General features: G+C 42.3%; 1 protein-coding gene and 1 long non-coding RNA gene across 2 annotated transcripts in view; one reads left to right on the top strand and one right to left on the bottom strand.

Annotated features, from left to right (window-relative positions):
- The first annotated feature begins 6 nt into the window (after positions 1 to 6).
- Positions 7 to 27,558, top strand: part of SWAP70 (SWAP switching B-cell complex 70kDa subunit) — a 43,310-nt gene continuing 15,758 nt past the window's right edge. The window contains exons 1-4 of the mRNA XM_014966607.1: positions 7 to 117; positions 8,127 to 8,267; positions 14,676 to 14,849; positions 26,144 to 26,371. Of these exons, the coding sequence (XP_014822093.1) occupies positions 19 to 117; positions 8,127 to 8,267; positions 14,676 to 14,849; positions 26,144 to 26,371 (642 nt within the window). The 5' untranslated portion in view covers positions 7 to 18. The remainder of the gene's footprint in view (positions 118 to 8,126; positions 8,268 to 14,675; positions 14,850 to 26,143; positions 26,372 to 27,558) is intronic.
- The window catches only part of LOC106902813, a 16,548-nt gene continuing 14,756 nt past the window's right edge, over positions 25,767 to 27,558 (bottom strand). The window contains exon 3 of the long non-coding RNA XR_001414597.1: positions 25,767 to 25,890. This is a non-coding gene — a long non-coding RNA (uncharacterized LOC106902813). The remainder of the gene's footprint in view (positions 25,891 to 27,558) is intronic.

The following is a 27,558-nucleotide window of genomic DNA, read 5'->3' on the forward strand; positions in this document are numbered from 1 at the left end:
GCAGCCGTCGGGCCGGCCATGGTGGGCCTCAAGGAGGAGCTGCTGAAGTCCATCTGGCACGCCTTCACCGCCCTGGACCTCGACCGCAGCGGGAAGGTCTCCAAGTCCCAGCTCAAGGTAAAGCGGGGCGGCCCGGCCCGGGCGGGGGCAGCGAGGAGAGCGGGGTGGCGGGGCCCGGGGGGAGCGGTGTGGGGCCGGGACCCGATGTGGGCGCGAAGGGCCGCCGCCATGGGCCTGAGGGGCCGTGACACGGGCGTGGGGCGACCCCACCAGCTGCCTCCACGGTGACCGTGGCAGTGCTCGGCCTGAGGCGGTCACGCTGGGGGCCGGGTGAGGGGATGAGGCTGCCCCTTTTCGAAGCTGGCTTGGGTGCTGTGAAAATCGCGTTTTCTCCGTTGGGGTGCCGTTGGTGTGGGGCCTGTCCTGTGGGAGGCTTGTGCGGGCCCTGCCTCGCGCCCTCGGGGGCTGGTTTTCAGTCAGCCCTGGCAAGTGCTTCGTCCTCCCCAAGACGTCAACGCACAAACCCTTGTTGTGCTTCTGGTCCGCTTTCAACCGCCTGTCCTTGGTACCCTTGCTGGCCAAAACCTTTTGTGGGGTAGCCACAAGGTCCCATCTATAGGGGCTGGCTGCGTCCAAGCCAAATTCATGGCTTGCCAAGGGGAGAGCGAGGTTCCACAGTGCTCTCTTATTTGGATATAAACAGGAGAATTAGTCAAGAGGCTCCAACTGTGCCATTCTTTGCTTAGCTTATACGCTGAAGTAATGTTTGTGCTCTTAAAAGAGCTCTCAGGCAGCTTGCTGAATCTGATCCCGTCTTGGCCCTGCTTTATGGGGCTGTCTTGGCCTGGGAATAATAGCAGGAATCTGGCTAAATAAATATTTTGAATAAGAACGCAACACCTGTCGACATTTGAGACTGTGGGTCCTTGTACCAAGTGCTGGAATTGTGTTGGCCACAATGATTACTTGAAGTTTGTGGCCTTTGTGGGATCAGCTCCACGAGGGAAAGTGGCTGCGCTGTGGGTGATATTTCCAAGCCTGGTCAGTAGCTAATGGACTTTGTTTTCAGCATTATGTAATAAGTGTCCACAACATGCAACGTGCTGCAAGCAGCCTCTTCCTCTTCTCCTTTTCTTCGCTCGGGGTGATCAGGCTGCGAGATAACAGCAGCCTAACTTGGCCAGGAGTGACTGCGGGGCAGGAGTCAGGTGAGAGGCCAGACCTGACTGCAAGCTCAAGCTGAAAACCTGTGCAGGCCCCAGGTCTTTCACGGGTGGCGTCACAAAAGTGACTGTTAGTGTTGCGGAACTAACTGAAGAATGTTGCAGAGAGGAGGCGTTTTTTTATTGTCCTGCTTTTTAAAGGAATCCTGTTTTCCTGTCACGCTTGTGCGCAGCTGTGATTTGTGTGCTCAGTGTGGTGACCCAGGAGGTGTGTCTGCATCACGTGTGGGCGTGCTGGTCAGTGAGGAAGCTGTCATGGTCACACGGGTGCTTGGGTGAATTAAGTGGCTAAAGAAGCAGCTGGTGCAGGATGCTGGTGGGCTTGGATGGCTTGCTGTGATGGAGGTGTCATCACTTCCCCTCTAAGATCACTGACTGATGTAGGTGGATCAGAGCAGTGGTTGTATTTCCAGACTGAAGCACAGTTGCTTGCGTTGTCACGCTCTGCTGTCTTATTAGAGCCCCATGTCTACAAGTGCTTGTGTTTACAAAAGGTAAAAAAATAAAAAGGAGAGAGAGGAAATTAAACTTGTCTTGTTGCCTGTCAGACATCTTCCTAAACCGTTTTGATGTTTCATTCTGTCTATCAAAGAGAGGAGGGATGAAAAAAAAAGTGGTTCTTCGTGGGTCTGTGCAGTTCTGTCTGTGATACAAAGGTTCCTGAGGGAAGTGTCAAGTAGGGGAATGCAGAAACAAGTCTGAAATGAGGTTGCTGCCTTCTCCAGTGGCCACCAGGAGTTAGTTTTCAGGGAACACAGGAAGAAGTAGAGGGTGTTCTTCCATTGGCTTTTTGTGGCAAATGATGAATGTGATGTCAAGCTGATAGTCCTACTGGGGAGAAATGGTGTACGTTGTGGCAGTAGCACCACATTGGCACAGCAGAAAGGGGTAGGCAGGACAGCAAAACAGAAGTTCCTGCCTGATTGATTTAGAGATAAGTTGTATTAAGGAGGTATTTCACAATAAGGTACTTCTCATCCACGTTGCTGTGGGGAAGGTACAGCACCCCTAGAAAATGGAGAGATGAGGCTTGGAGATAAACAGGTTAGTGGAGATCTGTGGCATTAGAAAAATATGTTTAATAGTTTAATGATACTCCTGTTATAAAAAAAAAAACACCCTCCTATTGTTTTCTGAGAACAGCATGCAGTGTTGCAACTTGTTGAACTCTTCCCTCCTCATTAAGAAAACTTATTGACAACGGATCTTTGAGTTGGATAAGCCAGTATAAGGTATTGCCATCATGTTGCATATAAAGTCCTAAGTATAACATGTGGTTTGTTAAAGAAAGTGATTTCCAGTTTCTCTACCTATAGAAGCGATCTTTGAACCTTCCATAATAATAAATACTTTTCATTAAATACTGTGAGAAAGTTTAATGTGTGTTACGTAGCTGAAGCCTACTTTAAAGGGCTTGCATCACACATTGTTTTATTAGAGCAAAGGGATGGAAGCTGAGTGAATTGGGTCTGTTTTGTAGTCTGGAGAAACAGCAAACACTTGGAGGAAAAACTAGGACTTGCTTGGAATAGTAAGGATTTCATGAGATGTCTTCTATCCATTTGTATCTTTTGTAAAGATATGGGCTGAGCTGCTGAGAGAAGAGATGGTCAAATCAGTCCTCTCTGTAATTTTGAATATTATCTTCTTCCAGTATGCACTGATTTTTAAATTTTTTTCTTGTCTAATCAGTAATCTTCAGAAATTCTACTGGCTGCAGATCTTGCCCTTTTTCTACATCAGCAGAAAAATGTCTGTATTCTTTTCTTAAATTACATCTTTAAATATGGACACAATCATTATGTTCTCAGTGTGTTCCAGCCCTTTCAAACACTGATATAGCAAAACTAAAGTATAAGTTTTGTGTCTGCAGTTATAGCTGCTGTTGTGATTCGAACACAAGCTACATGCAAATACTTGCTTTCCTATATTTAAATCCAGTTTCATCTTTCTTGCAATCTGCAAGTTTAAAAGTGACTTACATTAAAAGTTTCTGTAATGTGCCAGCATTCAGTCTGCTTTTCATCTGAATCTTGAAACAAAGTCATTTTAAATGTAGTTTAAATGTAGCCAGCAACACTCCTTGTAGTATATGTGTATGATTGGATCTTGGAAAGACTACATACCAATTAATCTTTACACTCTGGAAGCTCTTCCTTACGTTGCTTTGTGACTTGTTTCTACTTCATTTTGTGTGTTCATTTTGTGAGGTGGATTTTTAAAGTCTTGGATTGCTGGTGTGATATCTGCAGGGCATGGATGGTGAGCACCTTGTGAAAATACTGTCTCCTTCGGGCCCAGAACATGTGGGTGACCAAGGTTTAGAAAATTTAAGCCAGTCTTTAATCCTATCTAGGATGGTATAGGATTATTGTATCTCTTATCTTTGTTTTGCCTTTTTTACTGAATGGGAAGTCAGTGGCCGGTGGGAAGAGGAAGAATGGTGTAACCAGGGGCAAGAGGGATGGTCTGAACGGAGAGGAAGACCTCGAACAATGTAGCAAGGCACTGGAAGGGTTGAGAGCCTGTGACGAGTGGGCAGGACCCCGGCCGGACAATTGACTTTGTACAACATTGAGGGATGGTAGGAAATTAGTCACGATGACTCACTATGAGAGACTTGTGCTCTGACATTATTAACGGGGCTCAGAAGCGTTCGTATTCGGGTATCCATGAGAAATTGTGTCTGTAAGGGGCGAGGGGAGGGATGCCCCTCTTCCAGGAGAGCTGGCAAACCAAGGCAGCTTGTAGACCAAAATGGGAGAGATTAGGAAATCACAGGGCTATGATGCCGCACCTGAGATCAGCAGCTGCCAGTGGAGCAGCAGCCCGTTTAACCTTTGTCCTTGAGGTTTTGTCACCTGGTTTCAAGGAAGAAGTAGAAAAAAGGCTCAGTAGGTGGAGGATACTTACTGGAAGCTCTTCCTAAGGGCCAGGAGCCGCAGGGCAGAAAGGCAATTCCCTTGGCAATTGGAAAGATGCGGGCTGGCACCAGTATGTGACTAGGGGCCAACGGGGATGTGCTGATAATGAGGGCAAGAGGAAGGCTGAGGTTGTTGAGGATGGTGACAAGGGGTCTGTGACTGCCCAAGGGAGCAGGGAGCAAATGAAGGAACGAAGAGGTGATGTGGGTGAAGGGCGTTAGCATCAGGAATTTGAGCTGGTGGATACTGGGCTTGAATACACTTGTCCGGCTGGGGAAGAGGTTGCTGCACTAACCCCAATGTAAAATAATGAGATTCTGAATGGAGATACCCAAGTGGATAAGGAAGCTGTACCTGGGAGATGCTATGGTGCAAGAAACTATATGCTTAAGACGTACCTTGGCTGAAAAAGACCTTGTGCCTGTGACAAGGGGGCATATACGATGCTGCTTTCCACGCTGATCAGAAAAGGGAACGGGAGAGTACTTGTGAGTAGTGTTACTTTGGCTGGGTAGCTGCTGACATGGATGTCAGGGAGAGATGAGCCAAGAATGTCTTGGAATGAATTCACACAAAAGCCACTGAATGGAGCTGTCGGGAACTGCAATGCCAACGTTTTACAATCTTAAAAAGAGACGGGGGAGGGAAAAGACCCCCCTGAAAGATGGAAAAGAAAAAGAAAAAAGTACTGAAGAAGCTGACAATAGCCACTGTAGGATTAGTCTGCCCTGTTAGTGCGCCTGCTGTCATCTGGGCCAAAATTTTGTCGCTAAGCAGTAAGTAGTCTAGCAGATCTTCCTTATCCCTTTAGAAATACAGATCACTTTTATGGACAAGGTTAAACGGAACTACTCAGATGGTAACAATTCAACACGTGCTTGAAGTTTTAGAAGATCAATGTTTTGGAAAATGGGAGATGGGAGGAGAGTAGCTGTGGCAGAGTAGAGCTGGGCTGGAGATCTACACTTCAGGTGTAGCAGCATGAGACCAGCCATAAATAAAGTAAATACAAAGTCTGTAATGACCTTTGGTGTCCAGCTTGCTTGTTTCATCTGGTTATTTATATTTAGAGCAGAACACCTTCAGGATTCCCTGGGCACCGCTGGGCATCTTTCTTATGAAACTTTTAATTGCAAATGGAAAAATTGTGCCCAGAGGGCACTGGTTTTGCAGACCCCTTGCAGACTGCTTGTGCTGTCTCAGTGACTACGGTTTGGGGACCACCACAGTACCCATTTGCTGCAGCATGGAGATGGGTCTCCAGCCTGGGGTAGGAGCTGGCTCTGGCATGAAGGTAGGTGGTTAAACTTGGCATCCAGAGCATAATAAGCATTGGAAGAAAGAGCTGCCTAGCAACCCTGTGGGCATGGGGGGAATAATCCTCACTGGTGCAAAACTTCCTCATGGTTGACAGAGCTTCTGCAAGGCAAGGCGATTTTTCGTACCCCAATTCACCTAGTATTCAGCTAGATTATTTTTTTTCTTTTTTTTTTAAATTGATCATTAAAATAGAGTATATCATGGTCCGGATAATGTGATTTGAGAGAACAAAAAAAAACCCCAAAATGAGACCTCAGTGCAGAATTTTTCAGGCTTACCCTGCAACTGAAGAATTCAGCTGGCGCTTGGCCGGGTTAGAGTGGCAGGCTTTGGCAGGCACCGAGGAATTTCCTGAGTTATGAAAAGAGAGTACTGGGCACAGGAGAGGTGGCAGATAAGGCAGATCTTAGAAAACGATTGGAAGTGGAATTCTTTCCTGGTAAATTGCTTGCTTGATGTGGAAACCACCTAGGTTTCTGACGGGCCAAACAGAGCAAGGCGGCTGAAAAAGGGAGAAAGGAAACATGTAGAAAGGACATGATGAGGAAGTGTTTTATCGAGACTTTTAAGTTATTTTGGTGATAAGCTTAAATCAGTTATACTTTTAGAATATTTTTATTAGCTGAGTATTTTTTTAGTTATAGTATTAGCAACTACAGTCTGGTTGGAAAAATGAGATCATCTTTATCTCTCAGAAATTCAAGAATCCCTCAGTCTTCTATAAATAACAACAGATGCCTTAAATAGAAGGGGAAACACACATGATAGGACGTTTTTCCCCCCATATGTAAATCACATGGACTCAAATACTTGATTTGATGCGGTGGTTAAAAATAAGGATAGATTGAAGGGAAATATACTATTGAAATAGTGTGAAGTGTGATAACTTCTAACTACTATTTTGCTACTTCAGGAAATAACAGTTTTTGTTGTAATATTGCTGATGCTATTGCTGTTCTGTTTTTAAACTTTTGCTCCTGGTTAGCTCCAGTGGCTTAATGTTAGCATACAGCAATGATAATATGTACTTCTCATGGAAATTTGTGCTTTTCTAGGAGAAAACTTTGGAGGTATGTAGAGAGGAAGTCTCCTCTGAACTGAGCTTGCACCTTGGGCTATCTTTGTAGGATTTTATGGTAACTAGTGCTTAGACTCTGCATGTTTTCTTATCATACCTAAGAAAAGTAAATGTACATATTTTTTGGGGGGCGGGGGCAGGAAATCTGGACTTTTTAAGCATCTGGCAGAGGTTTGATTTCCTAGGCTTTGACGACTTCAGACTTTCACTTCTTGTTTTGCAGCTACCCCATCTTGACTGCTTTATGTCTGCTCACCTAAAGAGAGCACTTAAATATTTTCTGCACATATTTTTACTGCTTTCTCTTTGCATGATTCGGGTGTGGGTTTTTTTAATTTTGTGCTGCACAGTGAAAAAGTAAAACATATGCCAAAATTCAGTTGCAGTCTGTCCCATCTGGTTGTTGATTTTAAAATACCACAAGCAGCATGCATTTTCAAAAGACCCAATGTTTTACTTCTGCCTGACTTTGTTTTACCTGCATTATTTTGCCTTTGGTTCTTAGTTACAGTTTTTCAGTACAGATCATTCCTGGGCAGGTGAAGTTAAATCCTTAACCAGGTTCCTGTAGCTGGTACATGGTCTTCAGAGGCTTAACTCTGCATCATGCCAAGGGGAGAGGGCTCCTGAGTGACAGCATGTTTAAGTCCTGGTGGGCATCATGTTATAGGACTGACCTGACTCGAAACAGTGTGAACAATGAAAGGGACAGTTCTTTGCCTTTCTTAGGAAAGTGTTGGTGGCCCAGGAGTCACTGCTATCCAGGCTCTGCCTTCCTCTTGTTGGTACCTTGTGTGTACAAAACTTGGCCCAAGTTAAAGAAGTTGAGATGCGTTGGCTATCAGTTAGTTTTCAACAATTCTACTTCCTTAAAACGAGTCAAGCGTGTAGCCTCTTCTTGAAGGTCATTTCTCAAGAAATGGTGGGTGCTGGTGGGTGTTAAGGTCTTGACAAAATTCATGCAAATACCTTTTTAAAATAAAAATTTCAGAAGCACGCCTAAACCCTTCCCCTTTCTATAAATGTTGCTTTTCCTTTGCCAACTGAAATATGGGCTGAATGTTGAACAGCAACCCGAAAGCAAGCAGATGAGAGAAATCCGTAGTTAATACTTTGAGTAGTCATTCCTTTGTAAAGTAAAGGTGCATATTGAGTTGTTTTCTTCTTTACTTCTTTTCGCTAGATAGTAAATATTTATAACTTCAAAGGCTAGGTGTTTGTGGTTGTTTTCCATGGCTATGTAGTTGCAAGCTGTAAATACTACTTTGGTGTTTCTGCATGCCTCCTGATTTTCAAGTCTATGTGTACAAAGGGAAGCTTCTGTAGCTGTGTTGGCACTTGTGTAGGAATGGACCTATCTGTGATTGCATTGCTTCTGTAAACGGGCAACTGTCTGAAGCCCTCCAATCCTCAGAGTCAATGTTTTTAGTTACATTTCACAAAAATCCACAGGGCAGAACTTGTGCTGACGTGAAGGCATCACCTTCTGTGCATGGTTTTGCGAATCACAGGTCTGCTCTGGAGGGACTGCAGCGTGGTTAAGGCTGACAGCAGTGTCACTGATTTCTCTTGTGTCCTTAGGTCCTTTCTCACAACTTGTGCACGGTGTTAAATGTGCCCCACGATCCAGTGGCCTTGGAGGAGCACTTTAGGGATGATGATGAGGGACCAGTTTCCAATCAGGGTTACATGCCTTATCTAAACAAATTCATCTTGGAAAAGGTAAGTTTTGAATTCTTGTGTTCTGTTCCTTCCTTTATCAGGTTTGGTGGTAGAGTGGCTTTACAGTAGACCTCTGCTTGCAGGAAGCATGTTGGTGTGAAGACACTCTGGTTGTGAGGTGTGGGGTCAGGGTGGGGCGGGTACCCTGGAGAGCCTGTGCCTTAAAATCAAAGGTTGCGCTGTCCTCTACTTCTTTTTTTTTTTCTCTCCTTGGTTTCTATTTCCTGTTACATCTGGGCATTGTCTAAGCTCTCTAAGTGTTCATGCAGAACCATGTTCATATTAATAAAGCACCGCAGCTTGAATTTATTTGAAAGTGTCTTGGAGCTCTAGATTGTCCCACTTGATACTGTGGCTGTAACAGAATATGGTTGTAGACTCCTTTGCAAACAGGAAGGGCAAAAATATCTTTAATGTCTATTTACAAGGTACTTTGTTAAATAAATCCCTTCAAATAATTACAGGGGGGGTGACATTAGGCAGTGTTGTTAAGTGCTGTCTTGCAAGTTCTTTTTTTATGTCTGAGCACTCTCCAGTCTTCTGTCCTACCTTGTAATGGGGGAGGCTCTCGAAAGCTGGCAGGATTTCCCCTACTCTGCTCTCCATCTTGCTCTAAGATAGGTAGTCACTGTGGGTCACAGCTGGGCTCTGGGAGCTGTACCTTTGACATTTAGGTTGACATTTTTGACAGTAAAAAAAACTATCTTCCTGACAACTTCTGTTGAGAGACTGGCCTAGATGGTAAAAACCATGTGATAGCACCAACATATTAGCTTCAATACTACTGATTTTTTGTATGCTTGGGACTGACCCCAGAAACACTCAAACTTTGATGTTGTGGCTGCAGATACATAAGTGTTTGCTTTCTTTCATAATATTAAGGAGTCCTGAACTGACATGCTGCTGAAAACTCCAATGCGGCAATTGCACAAACTCATTAGCCCAATTTGCTGATTTTGGCTGCTTCTTTAATCTACATTTAACAGGGGTGAAAAGTGTGATATGTATAATGCAGTCTGGCAGCTTGGAAACAGGAGAAACTCCCTATAGCTAGCTAAGGCTTACCAGCTCCTTTGCCTCTCTAGATGGTGTTTCTCTCATACCCAGTAATAGTGTCTTGTTTTATGTATGAGAGTTGTTGGTCATTAATACACATAAAGGGACCTGCTTTATGTCTTGGTTGGTTGGTGTTGGAGAACCTAGCTTTGTCCCGAAGAAGTTTGTGATGTCATTTCCAATTTGTGTTGGCTGTCTGAGCTCCTGTGAGACTCAAAGGAGACAAAGCAGTTTGTATATAAATTTTGTGGAAAGAGAAAAGGCCCTTACTTTATTTTGACCAAAGGATTACAGTAGTAGAGTCTGAACTAGGGTCTTTTTTGGTAATACCGTATGTAGGCAGTAGCAAGCCATCAGAGGTAAATAGAGGTTGAAGGCTTTTTCAAATATAAACATGCTTTATTGTTAAAGGGTGTTTATAGGAAGAACTGTTATGCAAATGAGGAGCAATTGCATTTAAATAACACTTCATTTGAAAATGAAAGACCCGGCTACATTAAGTAGGTTGGTGTGAATTTACAGTGTTTAGCTACTTTGTTGTACCTTCTTATCCCATAGTAAAAGCAAAGGACAAGTTACCTTGCTTTCTCATGAAAAGAAGGAGCATGAGTGCGTGTAATTTCTTGTGTTATTTAATTAATACACTGATCTGGCTTCTGATAATTGCCTGGTATACCCATACCATTAGTTCATCTTGAAAGATGAAAGAATTAAGGAAGAGGATTAAATTACCTGTAACTTCATGTTGTTTAATCCTGACTAATGCTTGTAAACAGTTTAGATATGTACTATTAAAAACTAGTGAAATGCTTTAGACAGAAGGCTATCTTTGTGGACTGGAAAAAAACTTGATTGTGACATCTCATCTTTGAGAGATGACTTTACATCAGTGCCAAAAGACAACGTGCAGCCAGGATGAAGTCACTGGTTCATAGCATGTCTCCTTTGTTTAAACCAAATAAGCAAAAAAAGCAAACAAGAAACCCCTTCTTTTTTTCCTTCTTCCAAGGCGTAATCTGTTCTTTTAGATGAGGTGATTGTAGAACAAATGCTACTAATTTATGCTAGTAAGCAAAGCTAGTAAAGAAGGACTGCTGCTTTATACCCCCAGATACAGAGGAAGTTCTCTCAATTTCCAGTCAGACTGCTGCTTTATACCCCCAAATACAGAGGAAGTTCTCTCAATTTCCAGTCATACATCTTCTGGTGAATTAATTTATTTGAGCAAGTGCAACCTGCTCAAGAGATATTTTTTTGAATTCAAGATATTTTGGTTTAAAAAATTAGTAAAATATTTGAAGAATGAATCCTTAGATTTCTTTAAAAACATATATGTAGCTGTGACTTACAATTTTATTGAGAGGATTTTGTCACCTTTTCAAATAACTTCTGTTAATACTCTTAAACGCAATTATATTTTTAGTGCCGTCTTACCCTCTGTTATCCTGCAATAAAGCCTCTTCACATAGAACCAAGGAGTTGATCAAGAAAGGCACAAGTCGGTAGTTTAATGAGGCAAATTGGTTGCAACTACCCTTACCCAAACAGAGAATTTGAATAAATCGTTAGAATAATTGTTTGTATTGCTGTATTGATGGTTTCTAGTATTGTACTGCTTGTTTCTTAGCAGACAGATGTATCTAGGGTTTTACTCCATCTGAAACAAAGTCGGTTCTCTTTCTTTAAGTGTCGCTTTCAGGAGGCAGCTGTCACTTGCCAGTATAATATCTTTATAATTTGTTTTACTTGGTTTCATAACCATATATTGTAGCCTGTTCCGTTATTGACAATGTATGTCTCTTAATGCCAACTGAAAATGTTTCCTTTTCAACGTGCCTAATTTACAGCAGGGGGGAGTCATAGTGGGGTGAGACAAAGAAGGGACATCGTTCTACACCTCAGATTGTCTCATCTTCCAGGCAACTTAGTGAATGCTATTTACACTACCAATCTTATTTTTGGAACCGAGCTGATCACTGGTACTCAAACCAGATATTTTCTTCATTTCCTTATGTTTTAGAGTTATTTGGTAGGATATTTATGATGGCAAATTATACTTTGCATACTGGTAGAAATTAAAGGTCTAGAAAATTGTATGGGTTTTGCTGCCTTTTTCTTTTGATTATTTTGTGAAACTTCTTAGAAAGGGGAAGGTAGATGTCTTTCATGTATCATGTTTTTATCTCTAGGAGTTTAAGCAGTTTTAAGGTTGGAGGGGTCAGTTAATTTGCATGTTTCATCATTTGGGCAGATTCACAGATAAAAGTGCTAGTTGCTTCAGAGTTATTAGTATGGAGTACTGTAAAAGTTTCCAAATGAAATGGTGACTTCAAATAATTTGGATAAATTATGAAGTACAGTTAAAAACGTATACTATTGCACAGGAAACATCTCTTTTATGAGGATTTGTTCATTAATTAATACTATTGCACGTATACTATTGCACAGGAAAAATCTCTTTTATGAGGATTTGTTCATTAATTAAACAACAGAATTGTGTGGTATTCACACAGGTTGCAAGCAGGATGAGTACTCTGGCCAAACACAATCAAAATTCTGGTCTCTAAGTACAGCGTCATAAATTTCTTATTTTAGTTTCACATCAAGATGATTTCACTGTAGGATTCATAGTAGAGTCTCACTGTAATTAAAGATGTTATGTGGAATCCTTTTAAAATTTAAATTCCAGGGTAGTCTTTGACCCAATCTGTTTTTGTAAATGTGTTTTGTTCATGCCATGAAAAAGCAATTTGTATATTTGTTTATGACTGGTTTTTTTTGACATGAGTACCTCCTGTTTGAAATGTTTCTACTTTTATAGTTTCTCAACTAATAGAAGTACTTTTGCTAATAAGTTCAAGTATAACTTTAGACACTGTTAAAATATTTTTACTTTTTGAAATGACGTCTAGAAATGGTCTCTTATAAATTCAGAGATTATTCATTCAGAGTAATTATTACATAGGCACTTATAGTGGAGCTTTGCTGGTCAAGGAAGCCAAAGTAACACAGCCAAGACTTTTGTGGTATGGAGTTAGCTCTAAAGCAATTTGGGATTGCACCCAGTGCAAATGTTCTTGTAGAATGTAGGTACCAGGAACAGTTGGCATTGCTACATCAAATTGCTGAGGGAAATTTTCATTCTTTATTAAAGAGCACTATATAGTTCCATCCCTGCCTCCCAATATCCCCAGAACAACAATTTTGTTATTATATCCTTTATTTAACAGACAGCCTCATCATTTAGAAAAAACACACAGATGCAAAATTAGTGTTATTTTAAAGAGCCAGGACTTGCACTCTCATCTGGTGATTGTTCTTGAATAATTCCTAAGCAGTGTCTCTGCGCTGGATACCTCGTGGGTCCCGTGAAGTCCATTTCAGAACCAAGTCTGGATTCTGAAAAAAAGGAATGTGTGAAGTGGGACCTCTGGCACAGCACAACATAGTCCCCTGTGGCAAAATGGTCCTGAAACCTCCTTCGTGGCTGCTGCCTAGTCCCGGGGGCAGTAACATGCTGCAGATGACTTGGGTTTTGACACAAGTTTCTGAGGCGCACGCGATCCAGCTTTGCTACGTGAGCAGAAACCACACACTTTCCTTTACCCCAGCCAGGGACCCGTGCCTTTCTTCACACTTCTCCCTGTGGTCACTGGTTGCTGCTGTGCTTTAAACTTGAGCTGCTCATAGAGCAATCCATCTTAGTTATAGTTCCTGGAGCACTGGCCAGGTGGTGGCTGTAGGAAAGGAGATTTCCCACTGCATTGGCATCTTCCTTGGGAGTAGCATAACAACTAGGACATTTCCAAGGTGGAACTGCTCATCCTCTGGGTGGGTGAAGATGTCTTGGAGAAGAAGTCACGCTTCATTGGGCAGGGTAGGGAGGACAGGCGGGAAAAAGCACAGGCAAAAGTAGCCGAGGCATGAGGCACAGGCAAATTGGAGGGAGGAAAAGGAAACCTGGCTTCTAGCCCTTCTTCCAAAGGTGTTCGTTTGCTTAGCTGGTGTTTCATGTGTTTTTTGTGAAAAAAAAAAAAAAAAAGGATGTTGAGTTTGTGGCTGTAGCAGCTATAGCTCCTACAACTTCCACTTTCTCAAAGGATGGCTGTAACTGGCTTCTTGCATGGTCACTTACCTTGGGGCCTGCTCTGCAAGCATGCAAAGTCTATGGCTTTCTTTCATAGGCTCACTTTTAGTGCTGGAAACTGTACTCTAAAGTGCTTCTTGGCATAGGGTTGGTTTCCTGTTTACTTCTGTCTTTTTTTTTTTTTGGTCTTTTTTTTTCCTTTCCCTCCAGCCACATCAGTTCATCCACTTCCTTAGTCTATCTTTGACTTAGCCACTCTGGCTCACCCTCCACTATATTTTACCGCTTACCAGACTGGATAGGAGATCATCCAGTTTGCAATGGTGTCCTTGAAGCATCTAAGATGCATGGTTTGGCCTGTCATAAGAAAATGTTACTGAACGTTACTGTTGTATTACCACAAGAGGTACAAGAACCTGTTTCTTTAGACATGCTTTCCAAAATCTCAAGAGACTTCCATTACAGTGAAGAACATGCCTTTATCGGTTACATGTTGGCAAAGAAATAGCATTGCAAAGCTGTAGGGAGATAAATGGATTTAATCTCTAACATAATGAGGGTTTTAAAAGGAAATAGAGGAAATGAAAGCTTTCGCATATGTAAATAATTCACAGATGGGTATGTGCAGTTGCTAAGTATGATAAAGGATAACAAAAACAAGATTTTTTTTTTATCAGTAAGGAAAAGATCTGCAAGTCTGAAAAAAGGAAAGGTTTTAGGTGGATTAGTGTTCAAGAAAAAAATCTTACATATTTATGAATATCCTAGAAGAGATGCGTTAGAGTAATGTGAAGTGGAACAACATCTTAAAGGTCTTTCCCAGCTATTGTTCCAATATTGCTTTTAGCATATCCACATATAGTTTTGGCTATAATGGTTTCCAAATTTGCTATATCAATTCTCAGTAGCTCAGCGCAATAGAAGGGCAGTTGGAACTAAGACAGCTGTGAAGATAGTTTGGAAGCTAAAGCCCTAGAGAAAATGCAGAATGCAGTGTAGCCTCCTTCACATGAAGTCAGGGTGTTATTAACTTGACCAGAAATTGGAGGTTGGATGTAGATTTTGCTGGAAGAAATACCTTAGTTGACCCCATGCAGGAAGTCAGACTAGGCTGCTACAGTGCTCTTTTTGGGTCTTGATGTTTCTTGCAAGCTAGAATCTTCTTGGTGCTTTTTGTGTGATTTAACCTGTTAAACTTTGCCTGTCTGTTGTTCTGTGCCATTTGTGTATATTAATGTTTTTTTGGTTCAATTTCTTCATTTTAGGTGCAAGGAAACTTTGACAAAGTTGAATTCAACAGGATGTGCTGGACTCTCTGTGCTAAAAAGAACCTCTCTAAAAGTCCTTTGCTGATTAGTGATGAAGATGCATTTAAAGTGTGGGTTATTTTTAACTTCTTATCAGAGGACAAATACCCTTTAATCATTGTACCAGAGGAGGTAAGAAGCAAAAACTTAAGCTGTTTAACGCCAGTTTGCCTAATGTCCAGTTGAACTATGTAAATGCTTGCTACTCTAGAGATCTAAGAGAAAATAATTGTTTAATATAAAACTTTTTTCCCCCTCTTTTAATAATGTAAGGCCTTGGGTGCTTTTCTTTGTGTCTTCCTGGGTGCATATGCAGGAATTCCTACAGGATACTTTAGATATTGATGGCTGTGCATGTCTGTCATTTAAACAGCCTGGACTAAATGGGATGTGCTGCCTGCACCCCAGTCAATAGCTTATTTTGCTTTTGTGTGGACTCACTGATGCTGGGGAGACTAGCTCCAGTACCAGTACTTGGAGCTGTTGAGGTTCTTGCTTCACTCATTGAGTAGGGCATGTACGTGATCTTTAATCACTATGCTTGCTTATATGTGATTAAAATTTTGCCCAGTTAGTAGATCAGTGTGATTCTGAAAAAAAATTCTCCCCTCTGCTCTGTGTTACTGTGACTTGCAAGATGAGTCTTCAGTCTCATGTCACCCTCCTGATGAAAAGGAGAAGTACGAACTTTTCTGATGATGTCTGTTTCTGATCAAAAGCAGCCGCCACCTGAACACTCTTGCTTGAAATGGTTGAAGGAATAATACCAGAGAGATCTCTTTAAGTTTTCTTTGAGTTCATTAACAAGTACGGGCAACACTCAAATAGGTATTTTAACCCTAAAGCAAGATTTCAGCATCTCCACAATTCTCCCCTTGAGGAAGGGCGAGGGAAGAAGCAGAAAGATCAGAACTGTAGGTGTAACCTCTTGCAAACCAGCAATGGAGTACTGATTAATTAATATTTGCAAATTGTTGAACAGCCAGGGATCAAAACAGGCTGATTTACGTGTCACGACGACGCAACTGTTGGACTCCAAGCTGTTGTGCCAAACCATAAAGTACAGATAACTCTTCCTATCTTCCTTCCCTATCAAAATAAACTGCTCAGTTTTGCCTTTTCACTCACTCCTTAGCTGGAGACTTTCACCCTGTGCAGTGTTTCTGGTTTTGCCAGACTTGTGATGACAGGGCCTGTCTTCTTGCTTTCTTTCCTGTTTCTTCTGTCAGTTCTGGGAGATGAGGGGTCGGGGTTATAAAAGCTAAGACGGCTCCTTTCTTAGTGGTGCCTGATTTGGCTTTTGTACAAGGTCAGAGCCACTAATCAATGTCAAAACTGGGACTCGAATCCACGTCTCTGGTTTGTCGTTGCGTTCCCCACTGCACAGCCTGCCTTACCTGAGGGTAGATGTTTCACATCTCCTTATTTGTTGGCCTGGTTAAAAGCTTCAGACCTGCCAGCTGTGAGCCATGGGCGTTTCTCACTTGCTCCTGGGTGATGGCAGCGTGTCCATTTGGTGGGAGATGGGCTGCACAGTCGGCTCCAAGCCCAAAAAGAGGTTTTCCAGATTTCATAGTGGCTGCTGTTTGCTTCCCTTTCCATCCTTAACATCCAGGGTTAACCTGTGTTGCTCTTCTACTTAGAGTGTTTTTAAAATTCTTACTGTGGATCTGTGTCTGCACCTCCTTGATTACGGCAAGTTTTAAATTGTGCAATGCTGTTTAAAGAAAGCTTAGAGAGCCTGACAAAGAAAGGCTGCTCTGTTCTTATCGCCTACAAAGCCTGTATTCACTCTAACCTTTTGCCTCACAGGTAATGTAATCAGCTGGTGAAGGAATTGCTGTCTGTGGAACACACTCCTTTCTAGTTTGCATTGTCCTCCTCGGGGTCTCTGTGCTTCTGGAAAATTCCACATTTACTCATTTACCCTTTTACACAAAATTCCAGAAGTAAAGTTGCAAAGTCTCAATTTTGGTCAGTTTTGCTTTTTCTCTGCTTGACCTTTCACATCTGCCTTTTAAGTGCTTATGTCTGGATTTTTTAATGTTAAATCTAAACTGCAGATTTGCAAAGCATTTTTTGTACAAACTTGTAGCTGTTGTCTTAGTGCTGAGAATTTCTACCTGAAAATAACTCTTTTCAATAGTGCTCAAAATTGATACTGGTACCTAGTAAAGGTATTTTTCTTTCCATTTACTTTTTTATGCCTCTTAAGGTCATAATAAAGCTTGATTATATATTTAGTCTTCACCACTTTACATTGCATCCTGCCATTTAGTTACACAATGGCTTGCACATCATATGTGCAGTGAGGGGATTTTTGTAAAGTGAAGAACAGAGGAGAGAGTGGTAGAAGCATTGCTGTTCTGTGATGTTTATGTTTAGGTGAGACCAATGCAGACCTCTCATGGGTGGCTGTAGCTTCCCAGCCAGGGAGCAAACTGCCCTTTCCTCCTGTCTGTTGGTCTTGCTGTTGGCTGAGAATATTGCGACACACGATTTACCTGCAGTTTCTGGCTTGGAGTCAGTCTTTTGTGTGGGATCCAGCTGTTTCCCCTCCTCCCTCCCTTCCACCTCGTAGGCTTTTGGGTTTTGGAGACTTTGTTTCCCATTTAGAAGTATCTAGGAAACTTGCCTCATACTTTCAGGTTGGAAGGGTGATCCCTTGAAGACTTTTGCGTCCCATCTTCTGGATGGGAAGATTATAATAGAACTTCTTAGGTCTCCAGTGAATGTGTTGATGCAACTTCGTGTGGCTATGAGGATGTCTTCTTTATTTTTTTAATTTTTTTTTTTAAATTAAGTGCTTTCTAGACTCATTTGAGAAATTTCATATCTGGAAAACTCTCCTGCTTGGGTGCAGTTTCACCTTCTTTGCACTGGGCTGACTAAAGACTGAGGCTGCTGTCCTTCCTTTCTTGGCCCTGGTGTGTACTTTTGCACTAGTGCTGTTGTGCTAGGCCTTCTGTGTTAGACAGCTCATTGTGGTGGGACTGTTACCCCCACCTGCAAAGCGTTAAGTCTTGATTCCCTGCCCAGGTGTTGAATGGGCAGCAAATTGGGAACAGATGCAGCTCAACCAGAGAAAGGAAAACAGGCTACTTTGGAAAGGTTTTGGAGACACGGGCTGAGGAAAACTTTAGAAAGAGGAAAGTGAGGAAAGCAGTTACAAAGAGGGAATTTGAAAGGAGTGGAGAGGTGACAAAGGGGCCAGAAGTTGCTCCTTTAGTGGAGGCTGGACTGAAAGCCAGAGGCAGCATCTGGCCTACGCTCCTCAGCTGCTGTAGAGGGAGAGATGGCCACCCTGCACTTGAATGGAATAAGGTTAGTAAAATCCAGCATGGGGAAGGGTCTGGGTTGAGGTGGGCAGTTTTGGGATGTGACCTCAAGCTTGAGAGGGTCCCTCTGTGTTGTAGGGAGCAGTCAGGTCACAGAGAGACAGAACTGGTGGTTATGCAGGGCACTGGTAATGGCCTTGGGCTCCAGTGTTACTTCTGCTGGCTACAGGTGGGCAGCTGAGAGCAGCTAGGAGAGTTGGAAAGGAAGAGATCCAGGAGTGTCTGTTTTGCAAAGGTGCTTATGTCCCAGGGAAATGCAAAATGATGTCAAATCTGAAAGCTCCCTCTCCTTTCAAGTGAGAAGTCCTGGTGTGCATCAAGTAAAATGCTTATGTGAACTGGGTAAATGTGGTGTTTCACAGAGAAACAGATGGACTGGAGGAAAACAATGCGGTATTTTGTTTGTTCTAGTTGAAACTAGTCCTGATGAACAGCTTTCAGAATCAGTAAGTTTTTGGGATAACAACAGAACTGCCTCCTGGTGCAGTGGGCAGAGCTTTACCAAGCAGCCATGCTGCTGATGTGCCTGGAAAGCAAGGAGCTGGGGGCGAGCTCCTTCCCCAACCCACAGCTGGTCTTTTCCACTAGATCATCTGAGACACAGACATCCAAGTGTGTGTTTCCTTCAGCTCTCACAGGCATTGCCTCTTCCACCACAAAGATAAAATGAAGGGAAGAAAGGTGAAGAGAACTGTACGCTTCAGAGGAGAAATATTTCTAGTCTGTCATGAGCTCACCTCTTGGTTGTTGCCGACTCGGTCATGTGCCTTGGTATTGTTTAACCAGACGTTTTCTGTTTTATAAAAAGGTTTCCAAACACTTCCCCTTTCTTATTTCTGGACGTGTGACTGCAGCCTTGGGAATGCTTTATCGCCTGAAGGCTGCAGCGTGTGGTTAGTTGTGTTTCTGGGCCATCCTTAACAGTGAAGCTTGTAGATAGAGTGTACAGCTTGCAGAGTACCTTTGTGTGTTGTGATCTAGTGTTCACATAACTTGTTTGAAATAAGCCAAACGTGTTTGCTATCTTTGTTTTTTAAGCCTGGCTTCTTGAGGAAAGAAGATTTGTAGAGTCATTTTTCACTTGTCCTCTAGCCTTCAACTGTATTAACATGCGGCATTTCTAATCCTCCTAGTTAGGACAAAGAGGGTCCAAACTTTGTGTGGCTTTCTGTGCATTTGAAAATGAGGTGATGTTTTTTAGGCCAAGGAGGGGAAAGCCTGAAACTGTCCGCTGGTGATTCTTCTGGAGGCATTTCCTGCAGAAATCGTTTTTGGTTTGTGACCACTTTTGCTTTCTTGTTCTGCATTCTAGTATCAGGAACTGATATGATGAATGAAATACTGGGAATTGAACTTTGGCCATTCAGAAATAGAATCAAAACTGATACAACTAGAATGAAAGCTGCTCCTGTGGGGTTTTAATTGACCCATGGTCTCCACAAGTTGATGGTTATAGTTAGAAAGATTTTTTAGTCACTTAGAACTTGCATCAGTTCTTCCCGTTTCACTTACTCTTTCCTTGATTGCTGGAAAAAGTAAGATAGTTTTCAGCTTATGCAGCACGTTGTCCTTAGGATTTACATTTTTACAGGTTACACTGTTTTTTGAGTTGACCTTTATTATACTACTTAATCCTAACTTAATTTTAAAAAAAGAAAGACGATAATGACTTATACTGGGTAATGAAAACAATTTTGGTGGAAAGGAAGAAACAAGTATTTGACTTAAAAGCATGTAGTGATCTATTGGGATGAAAAAAAAAATTTATGATGACTGTGAAAGGAAATATGATTGCTTTTGTGTCTCTTGCCCAGTAACATATGCTTCCACAGAATTTTATACAATGTGAACATGTTGTGCCTAGTAGGGTTCATCACCTGGTGTGCAAGAGCCAGTCAACACACTGAGTCAAGATAGGTGTCTCTATTTCAGTTCTGCAGAATCAGGTGCTAGGCTTCTAACACAGCCAGCACACCTCCTAGGAAACACATAGGGTCTTGTATACAAAAAGGTAACATGGAAAAAAATCACATTAAAATAACTGACTGGTCATTTGCAGTTACATAATAAAAACTCATTTGTGCATGTCCTAATTTCTGTCTGGCTCATTATACTAAGGTGGTCTTTCACTTACATATAACATCTCCTCCTAGAGGTTTGATTTTTACTATTAAAATTATGTAAGGTAACTAGAGGCTGTACCTTCATCCTGTCAGCTACCACTAGGTATTCTTTTGGGGCTCCAATTAAACAATGGCTAACTTCAAGATTGGATTATTTATGTTTATGGGCTTTCTGTTTTAGGGACTTTCTATTCCTGTCACCATGGTTTCAGAGCAGGCCATCATGGTCATTCAATTTTGTGGATTTTTATCTCTTTCCGACATTGAATAGACTTTTTACATCTGCTCTGTTAATATGGCAAACCTTATTTGAATACTATGAACCAGAATAGCCTTGTCTGCCGTGCTCTGCTGGGCGTGAAGGCCTCCTTGACGTTATTTTTCATTTTTCATCTTCTGAGAGACCCACTTGTATATCAGAAAAATATGTGAAACATCTATGATACTTCATTTCCCATGGAGGATAGTGCCAGGAATACCTGGAAAAGAAAAACAAATAGGTGTTGAAACATGGGAAAAGAAAGTGCCCTCTGAAAGAAGATATCATAGAGGCTGCATAGCTCATGTTAAAGAGCCTCTGTTCTTTTTATTATTTTTGCTTTCTCTTGGCAAAATTTTGGCTGAAAAGTTTCTCTGGATTTGAGATGGAAGCCATTTTTCATACCAGTTGGTCCGTACTGGCGTACGTAGCGTTAGCAACTCGCTCTGTGTTTTAATGTCCATATCCAAAAGTAAGGTCCAGTCAGAAGAGCAGCGAGCGTTGCTTCACGCACTACTTCTTAACCACAAGAGTAATTACGTTTGAGCCAGTGGTCTTAATGTGCCAGTTATTTGCTGAGTTGACATGTCTCTTTGTGTGGAGGAGGGGAAATGTCGTTTGCTCTCAGAGGTTCCTCATTCGAGCACATAATGAATGGTCTCTTATTTGCTTCCACACTGATCCAATTTATTTCTTTATATTTACCTTGGGCTGTTCCATATTTATACCCTACCCCAACACTCACTGTTGCTATTGAGCAGATATGTTAGATAAAATTTTTCTGCGGACTTTGGTTAGCCATGGACTTATCTGAATGCAAGATAAAGCTTGGGGGTTTTTATTTTTTCTCTATTTTAGAAATTAAATTATAATATCCAGAGGCCCTTTTTTCAGTTAAGAGTTAATGTCTACAACGCTCACTGTTGCTATTGAGCAGGTATGTTAGATAAAATTTTTCTGAGGACTTTGGTTAGCCATGGGCTTATCTGAATTCAAGATAAAGCTTGTGTTTTGTTTTTTTTTTTTTTATTTTAGAAATTAAATTATAATATCCAAAGGCCCTTTTTTCAGTTAAGAGTTAATGTCTTTTAAAATAACAAGCTATTTTATATATTTCCATGGGATTGTAGGATATTTGTAGTCATGTTAGTGAATTGTAGATGGGGGTTAGCAGACTTAAATGTTTAAATCTGTTCTAATAATCAAAATAAGGTAAAATGTATACAAATGACATTAAAGGAAAGGATACATTGACTTATTTTGAATGCTTTACATGATAACGTGTGCTAGTGAAGAGCTTTTCGTTGCTGCTTTTCCACACCTTTAGTTTGATATACATGTTGTTCATATGGCTTGAGCAAAAAAAGTGAAAAAATCTCTTCAGGTATGATTTTTTTGTGTGTGTCTCTTTGTCTGCAAGTGAGTCCCCATTGTTTAATTAACCAAAGGAATTTGAGGGCTGCATGCCTCAAGCAGCATAATAGGTTGTGAAATCTTGGAACAATACATTTTGAAGTTGAAGTTCATTAAGTTTTAATGATTTTTTTTTTTTTTTTTTAAATGGTGTCTAGCATTTTGGCAGGTATATTACCTACCTCATTAAGCCTCGGTTACTTTGGCTTTGCTTTCAGCTGAGGTACAGGATGGTAGCTGAGAAGTGCTGCTGCTGGGAGGGACTGAGCTGAGTGGCAGGATGTGTTTTCAGCGGGGGGGAAAGTGTTTCTCCTGCTCTGATAGTGCTCATTTCAGCCCCTCAAGTCCAGGTTTTAGGAGGTTTGTTTGGAAACAGCTTTGCGGTGTTGCTGGTCTTGCACGTTGTAAAGGACTTTTTGGCGTTGTTTCTTTTTTTTTTTTTTTTTTGTAAAACTTTTCTGGGGTAGGAAGGAAGCTGCTTCCTGCCTTTAACTGAATGCAGAGGATTTATGGGAGTTGATGCTTAACAGCCTCGGATTAGTTTTTTAACTTCAGGAACTTTGGAGAGTGAAAATCAGCAAAGTATATTTTAGATGTTTTTTTTAAAGGAATTAGTTCCTGAATTTTACAGAAAGCTAGTAAAAGTTATCTGTTGGCTGCTGGGGGGGGCGTGCTGAAATTTCTGTGCTGTGTGAGCTCCAGCAGCTCCGAGCTGTGTGTGGGACCACCTTTTTTTTTTTTTTTTTAAATGGTGTCTAGCATTTTGGCAGGTATATTACCTACCTCATTAAGCCTCGGTTACTTTGGCTTTGCTTTCAGCTGAGGTACAGGATGGTAGCTGAGAAGTGCTGCTGCTGGGAGGGACTGAGCTGAGTGGCAGGATGTGTTTTCAGCGGGGGGGAAAGTGTTTCTCCTGCTCTGATAGTGCTCATTTCAGCCCCTCAAGTCCAGGTTTTAGGAGGTTTGTTTGGAAACAGCTTTGCGGTGTTGCTGGTCTTGCACGTTGTAAAGGACTTTTTGGCGTTGTTTCTTTTTTTTTTTTTTTCTGTAAAACTTGTCTGGGGTAGGAAGTAAGCTGCTTCCTGCCTTTAACTGAATGCAGAGGATTTATGGGAGTTGATGCTTAACAGCCTCGGATTAGTTTTTTAACTTCAGGAACTTTGGAGAGTGAAAATCAGCAAAGTATATTTTAGATGTTTTTTTTAAAGGAATTAGTTCCTGAATTTTACAGAAAGCTAGTAAAAGTTATCTGTTGGCTGCTGGGGGGGGCGTGCTGAAATTTCTGTGCTGTGTGAGCTCCAGCAGCTCCGAGCTGTGTGTGGGACCACCATGGGACATGCTTTGTGGCCCGTTCTGGTGGCCCGTCTGCACACCAGCCCCGGTGAAGGTGGCACATAGAGCCCTGGTGGTGCAGCAGCAGGGACCCGTGTCACCTTCTCTGTGCTGGGCACGCAGGGAAGGACAAAGCATGTGTGCAGAGGTGCCCCCCCCAGCCCCGGGGGTGCTTTACTCAAAAGGCAGAGGGGCTGAAAGTGTCACCTCATACCCTGTGTTGGTTGTGCCTGTCTGCAGTGTGACTGCCGCTTCCACAGATCCTCTCTTTGCTAGTAAGGATTGCAGGAGGAGCTAAAAATACTGAAACGCCTTACGGGGTGAGGCTGAAAGGAAAAGCAGTGCTCTCCACAACTTCTGCACCCAGCCTGGGGGCTCGTTCTGTGACCCGCTGGCCTGTCCTCTCTTAGACAGCCCTTGCGAAGAGGATGTGGCAGCCACATCTGGGAGGGATACGTGCTTCCTGCTCCTTCAGGGGAGAGGGAACGCTCCTCCAGACGGTGCAGCGCGGCAGCTTCTCCATTTTGCTGTGGCCTCAGTCCACGTGCTGCTAGAGATGGGGCTGTGAGGCTGAGAACAGTCACGGAGAAGCCCACCCATCTGTAGGGTGAATTTGGTAATTTGCTGCTTTGCCAGCTGAGCGTGTTCTGGTCCATGCTTGTGGGTGTGAGGGAAAGGAAGGGATTTGTCTGTACTGGTTGCAAGAGAGAGAAGCAGCAGCCACAAAATTAGCATGTGTGCTGCATCTAAACAGGGAGGCCTGGGAGTCCTGGAGGTGAAATGTGTGTGGGGAAAAACACTTCTTTATTTCTTTGTACTGCCAAATCTCTTACCTAGAAGCTGCTGGGTGCTCAAAAGCCTATTCAACCAGCTGAGTCATAGCTGGAAAGTTAATTTATTTTGTGGTGACACGTCCTCTGGCTCTCTCAGCCAGGGTTTTTCTTACCCGTAGGAGAAGTTGCATTGTGCTTTCAAGAATTGCTGAGGAGCAGAGGTGAACCAGCATTGGTGATTAGAAAAATGACACCCTGAAAATCATTTGGTTTCCGCCACTTTTCAACAAGGCACGTTCATGCTGTACACCTTAGTCGTTTTTGATAATGGGATCCAGACTCCTTGAGTCACTGTTTCCAAAACCACACCTAAAATAGGTAAAGTGAAAGTGGAGCAGACCGACCTGAAGGACTAACCTTCAGAAAAGTGACACTTTGTACTGCCAAATCTCTTACCTAGAAGCTGCTGGGTGCTCAAAAGCCTATTCAACCAGCTGAGTCATAGCTGGAAAGTTAATTTATTTTGTGGTGACACGTCCTCTGGCTCTCTCAGCCAGGGTTTTTCTTACCCGTAGGAGAAGTTGCATTGTGCTTTCAAGAATTGCTGAGGAGCAGAGGTGAACCAGCATTGGTGATTAGAAAAATGACACCCTGAAAATCATTTGGTTTCCGCCACTTTTCAACAAGGCACGTTCATGCTGTACACCTTAGTCGTTTTTGATAATGGGATCCAGACTCCTTGAGTCACTGTTTCCAAAACCACACCTAAAATAGGTAAAGTGAAAGTGGAGCAGACCGACCTGAAGGACTAACCTTCAGAAAAGTGACACTTGAGGAAATCCATGTTGTTTCCACATGCATGGAGAGAACCTGGAAGGATGGTGGTGCTTTCCTTCCCCACTTCCACCGGGCAGTGCACAGTGCCCACCCTGTCGCATCCCTCCTGCCCGTGGAGAGGCAGGAAAGCTGGGATGAGCCCCGGTCTGCAGCTCTGGGAATGACCTGCCTGTTACCTGTTGGCCTTCTGGTGGCTGGAGAGAAAGGCCAGGTCCTGGGGGAGCTGGTGCTGCCCTGTCCCTGCGGTGGGCTGGTGCAGGAGGGTGCTCCAGTGTGGGGTCACTCAGGCTTCCTTCTTCAAGAGTTCTTCTTCAAACTGGCTGGTTTCTGAAGGCAGTAGTTGGGTTCCCTATGAAGCTGTTGAGGACACGCAGTGAGCCATTACCCAAAATAGCTGAAGGCCACATCAGCTTGGTCTGTCTTCAAATCTGGGTGAAATGCTGTAATTGGTGACTTCAGTCATAAAAAGTTAGAAGCCAGGCTTTTACTTAGTTGTGTAGAGGTCTTTGTAGGAAGGCTCTCACCAATTACTTTGTTTAAAGAGCCATTAAAAGCACTTTACATGTCCTCAATGCTGTTGGGGGGCTTAGTTTAAAATACTGAAAACTAGTTTAAAAAGCAAACAGCAATGAGTTTATAGCAAACAAAAAACAAACAAAAGAAGAAACTCAGCCTTCTTTCCCTCTTTTTCATTCTTGTGTTTATTTTGACTCTGTTATTAGTGCTATTATTCTGTGTATGGTAATGCTTACAGAATGTTGAAAGACTAAAAGAAAAGGAGTTTATCTTAGAAACAGTAGAAGCAGACACAAAAAATTTGTTCTTTTACTTCTCTTGATACATCTCCCAAGATTTTGTCCCGTGATGGAAGTGCTTGAGAGCTAGGGAAGAGGGGTCAAGTGAAGACTAAGCTATGTGACCAGAGCTTTGTAGTTTTTCATTTCACTTCTTGTCCAAAGTGCTATCTTTTCTTATTTTTTCTAATTTGTTTGCCTTTTATCTTACATGAATACTTTTTGAAACTTCTTGCTTTCTCACGCTTCATCCATCATGGTTTGGAAGCTGTTGCAGGGAAGGTCCCATGTGTCCTGTGGGAACCTGAAATTATTAAAAGAGACTGTCAGATTCAATTCTGTGTTTCTTTACTACGAAGAGAAGAGCTGCGGGATGGGCTTGGCAGTCAAAAGTTCAACTGAGACAGGAGCCTAAAATCTTTGCTGATTAAACTGCTTCTGTTTAGGGGCTGACATGAGGACACAGGAATCCAGCTGTAATGATAGTCCCTAGAGAAGCTTAGTTTACAGCTCTGAAACTCCTGATTTCCCTGATTTCTGTTTGTGTTTCTTTACAGATTGAATATTTACTTAAAAAACTCACGGAGGCCATGGGGGCAGGCTGGCAGCAGGAGCAATTTGACCATTATAAGGTTGCTCTCAACACCAGTCGAGAAGGTCTTTCTGCGTGGGAGCTGATCGATCTCATCGGAAGCGGGCAGTTCAGTAAAGGGATGGACCGACAGACGGTCTCCATGGCAATCAATGAAGTCTTTAATGAGCTCATATTAGATGTACTCAAACAGGTAAGAACCACAGAGAACTAATGTTGTAAAGTAGAACAATTTATTGCATTATTCAAAAATGTTCATCTTGTACTGAAGTTTCTTTACCTGATGGATAATGAGGAAGGCGAAATTACATAAATTACTTAAAAGGGTTCTTTAATACGAGCTTATTTTTATAAAAGAGAAATTGTGATGCTGTTCAGGTTGTTTTAATTGATTTGGTGTTATGAACGAGTGCTCTGACTTGAAATACAGCCTTTTATATACTCATCAACTGCTTGTTAGCTGATAGAATAGCTCCAGCACGCTATCGGTTCTTAAACTGGTGACACCTCTTCAATCTGTGAAAATGCTTTTTTTCTAATTTCAGTTACGTTGCAGCAAATATAATTTGCTGCAATTATCATGTATAATATGTGATGATAACCTCTGCATTCAAACAAGGGGGTGTGGACAAGGGTGTTGCTCCAGCTGAAAGGTCTGCTGCTAAGTTGCTCCACTTCAACAGGGCAAAAAGGTGTACAAGAGCTCTCTCCCTTCTTGTTCTCCTTGGCAGGACACATGACTGACAACCTGCTTACCTGTACTCAAACACAAGAGGTCATGCTGGCTTTTATATTCTTAGCAAGCTTCTGTCAATCTTCAGATTTCCAGTGGCTGGATTATCATTTTAGGAATGGCTTTAAAACCTGCATTTCTTTGATGGGAAGTATAAATATCACAGGGGCCTGAGGGGTCACAGCAGTGCTTACCTAGAGAGCTATTTAAAATTTTTACCTGCCAGAGTATTTTTTGCATCTGTGATTTCTTGGTGAGGAGAGAAACAAAGACTTTCTTGGCAGGCTTTCCTAAGCTGTTCTGAAGAAATCATCAGAAGGTCTTGGCACAGGAAATTCTTTCAGAATATCCACAGAACAATGCAAAAATCTATTTTTGTTAACTGCTGATTGCCTGATGGAGGTGAGGGCTGGACACACACACACACACACACTCTCATAAGTCTATTGAGGGCAAAATGAAGTCATTCTGCTGTTTAATACCGGTTGAGGACAAAATGAAGTCATTCTGCTGTTTAATACCGTGAAAATAAAATAACCAGTGTCAGGTCAGTCCTTCCACTTGAAATTTGTGAGGAAATCAGATTGCTTTTCAGTTTTGATACTGCATTGTGTCCCTCTCTCCTTGACACTCCCCCCCCCCCCCGT

The sequence above is a fragment of the Calidris pugnax genome, unplaced genomic scaffold (genome assembly GCF_001431845.1).
Source record: "Calidris pugnax isolate Ruff unplaced genomic scaffold, ASM143184v1 scaffold26, whole genome shotgun sequence".
NCBI lineage: Eukaryota > Metazoa > Chordata > Aves > Charadriiformes > Scolopacidae > Calidris > Calidris pugnax.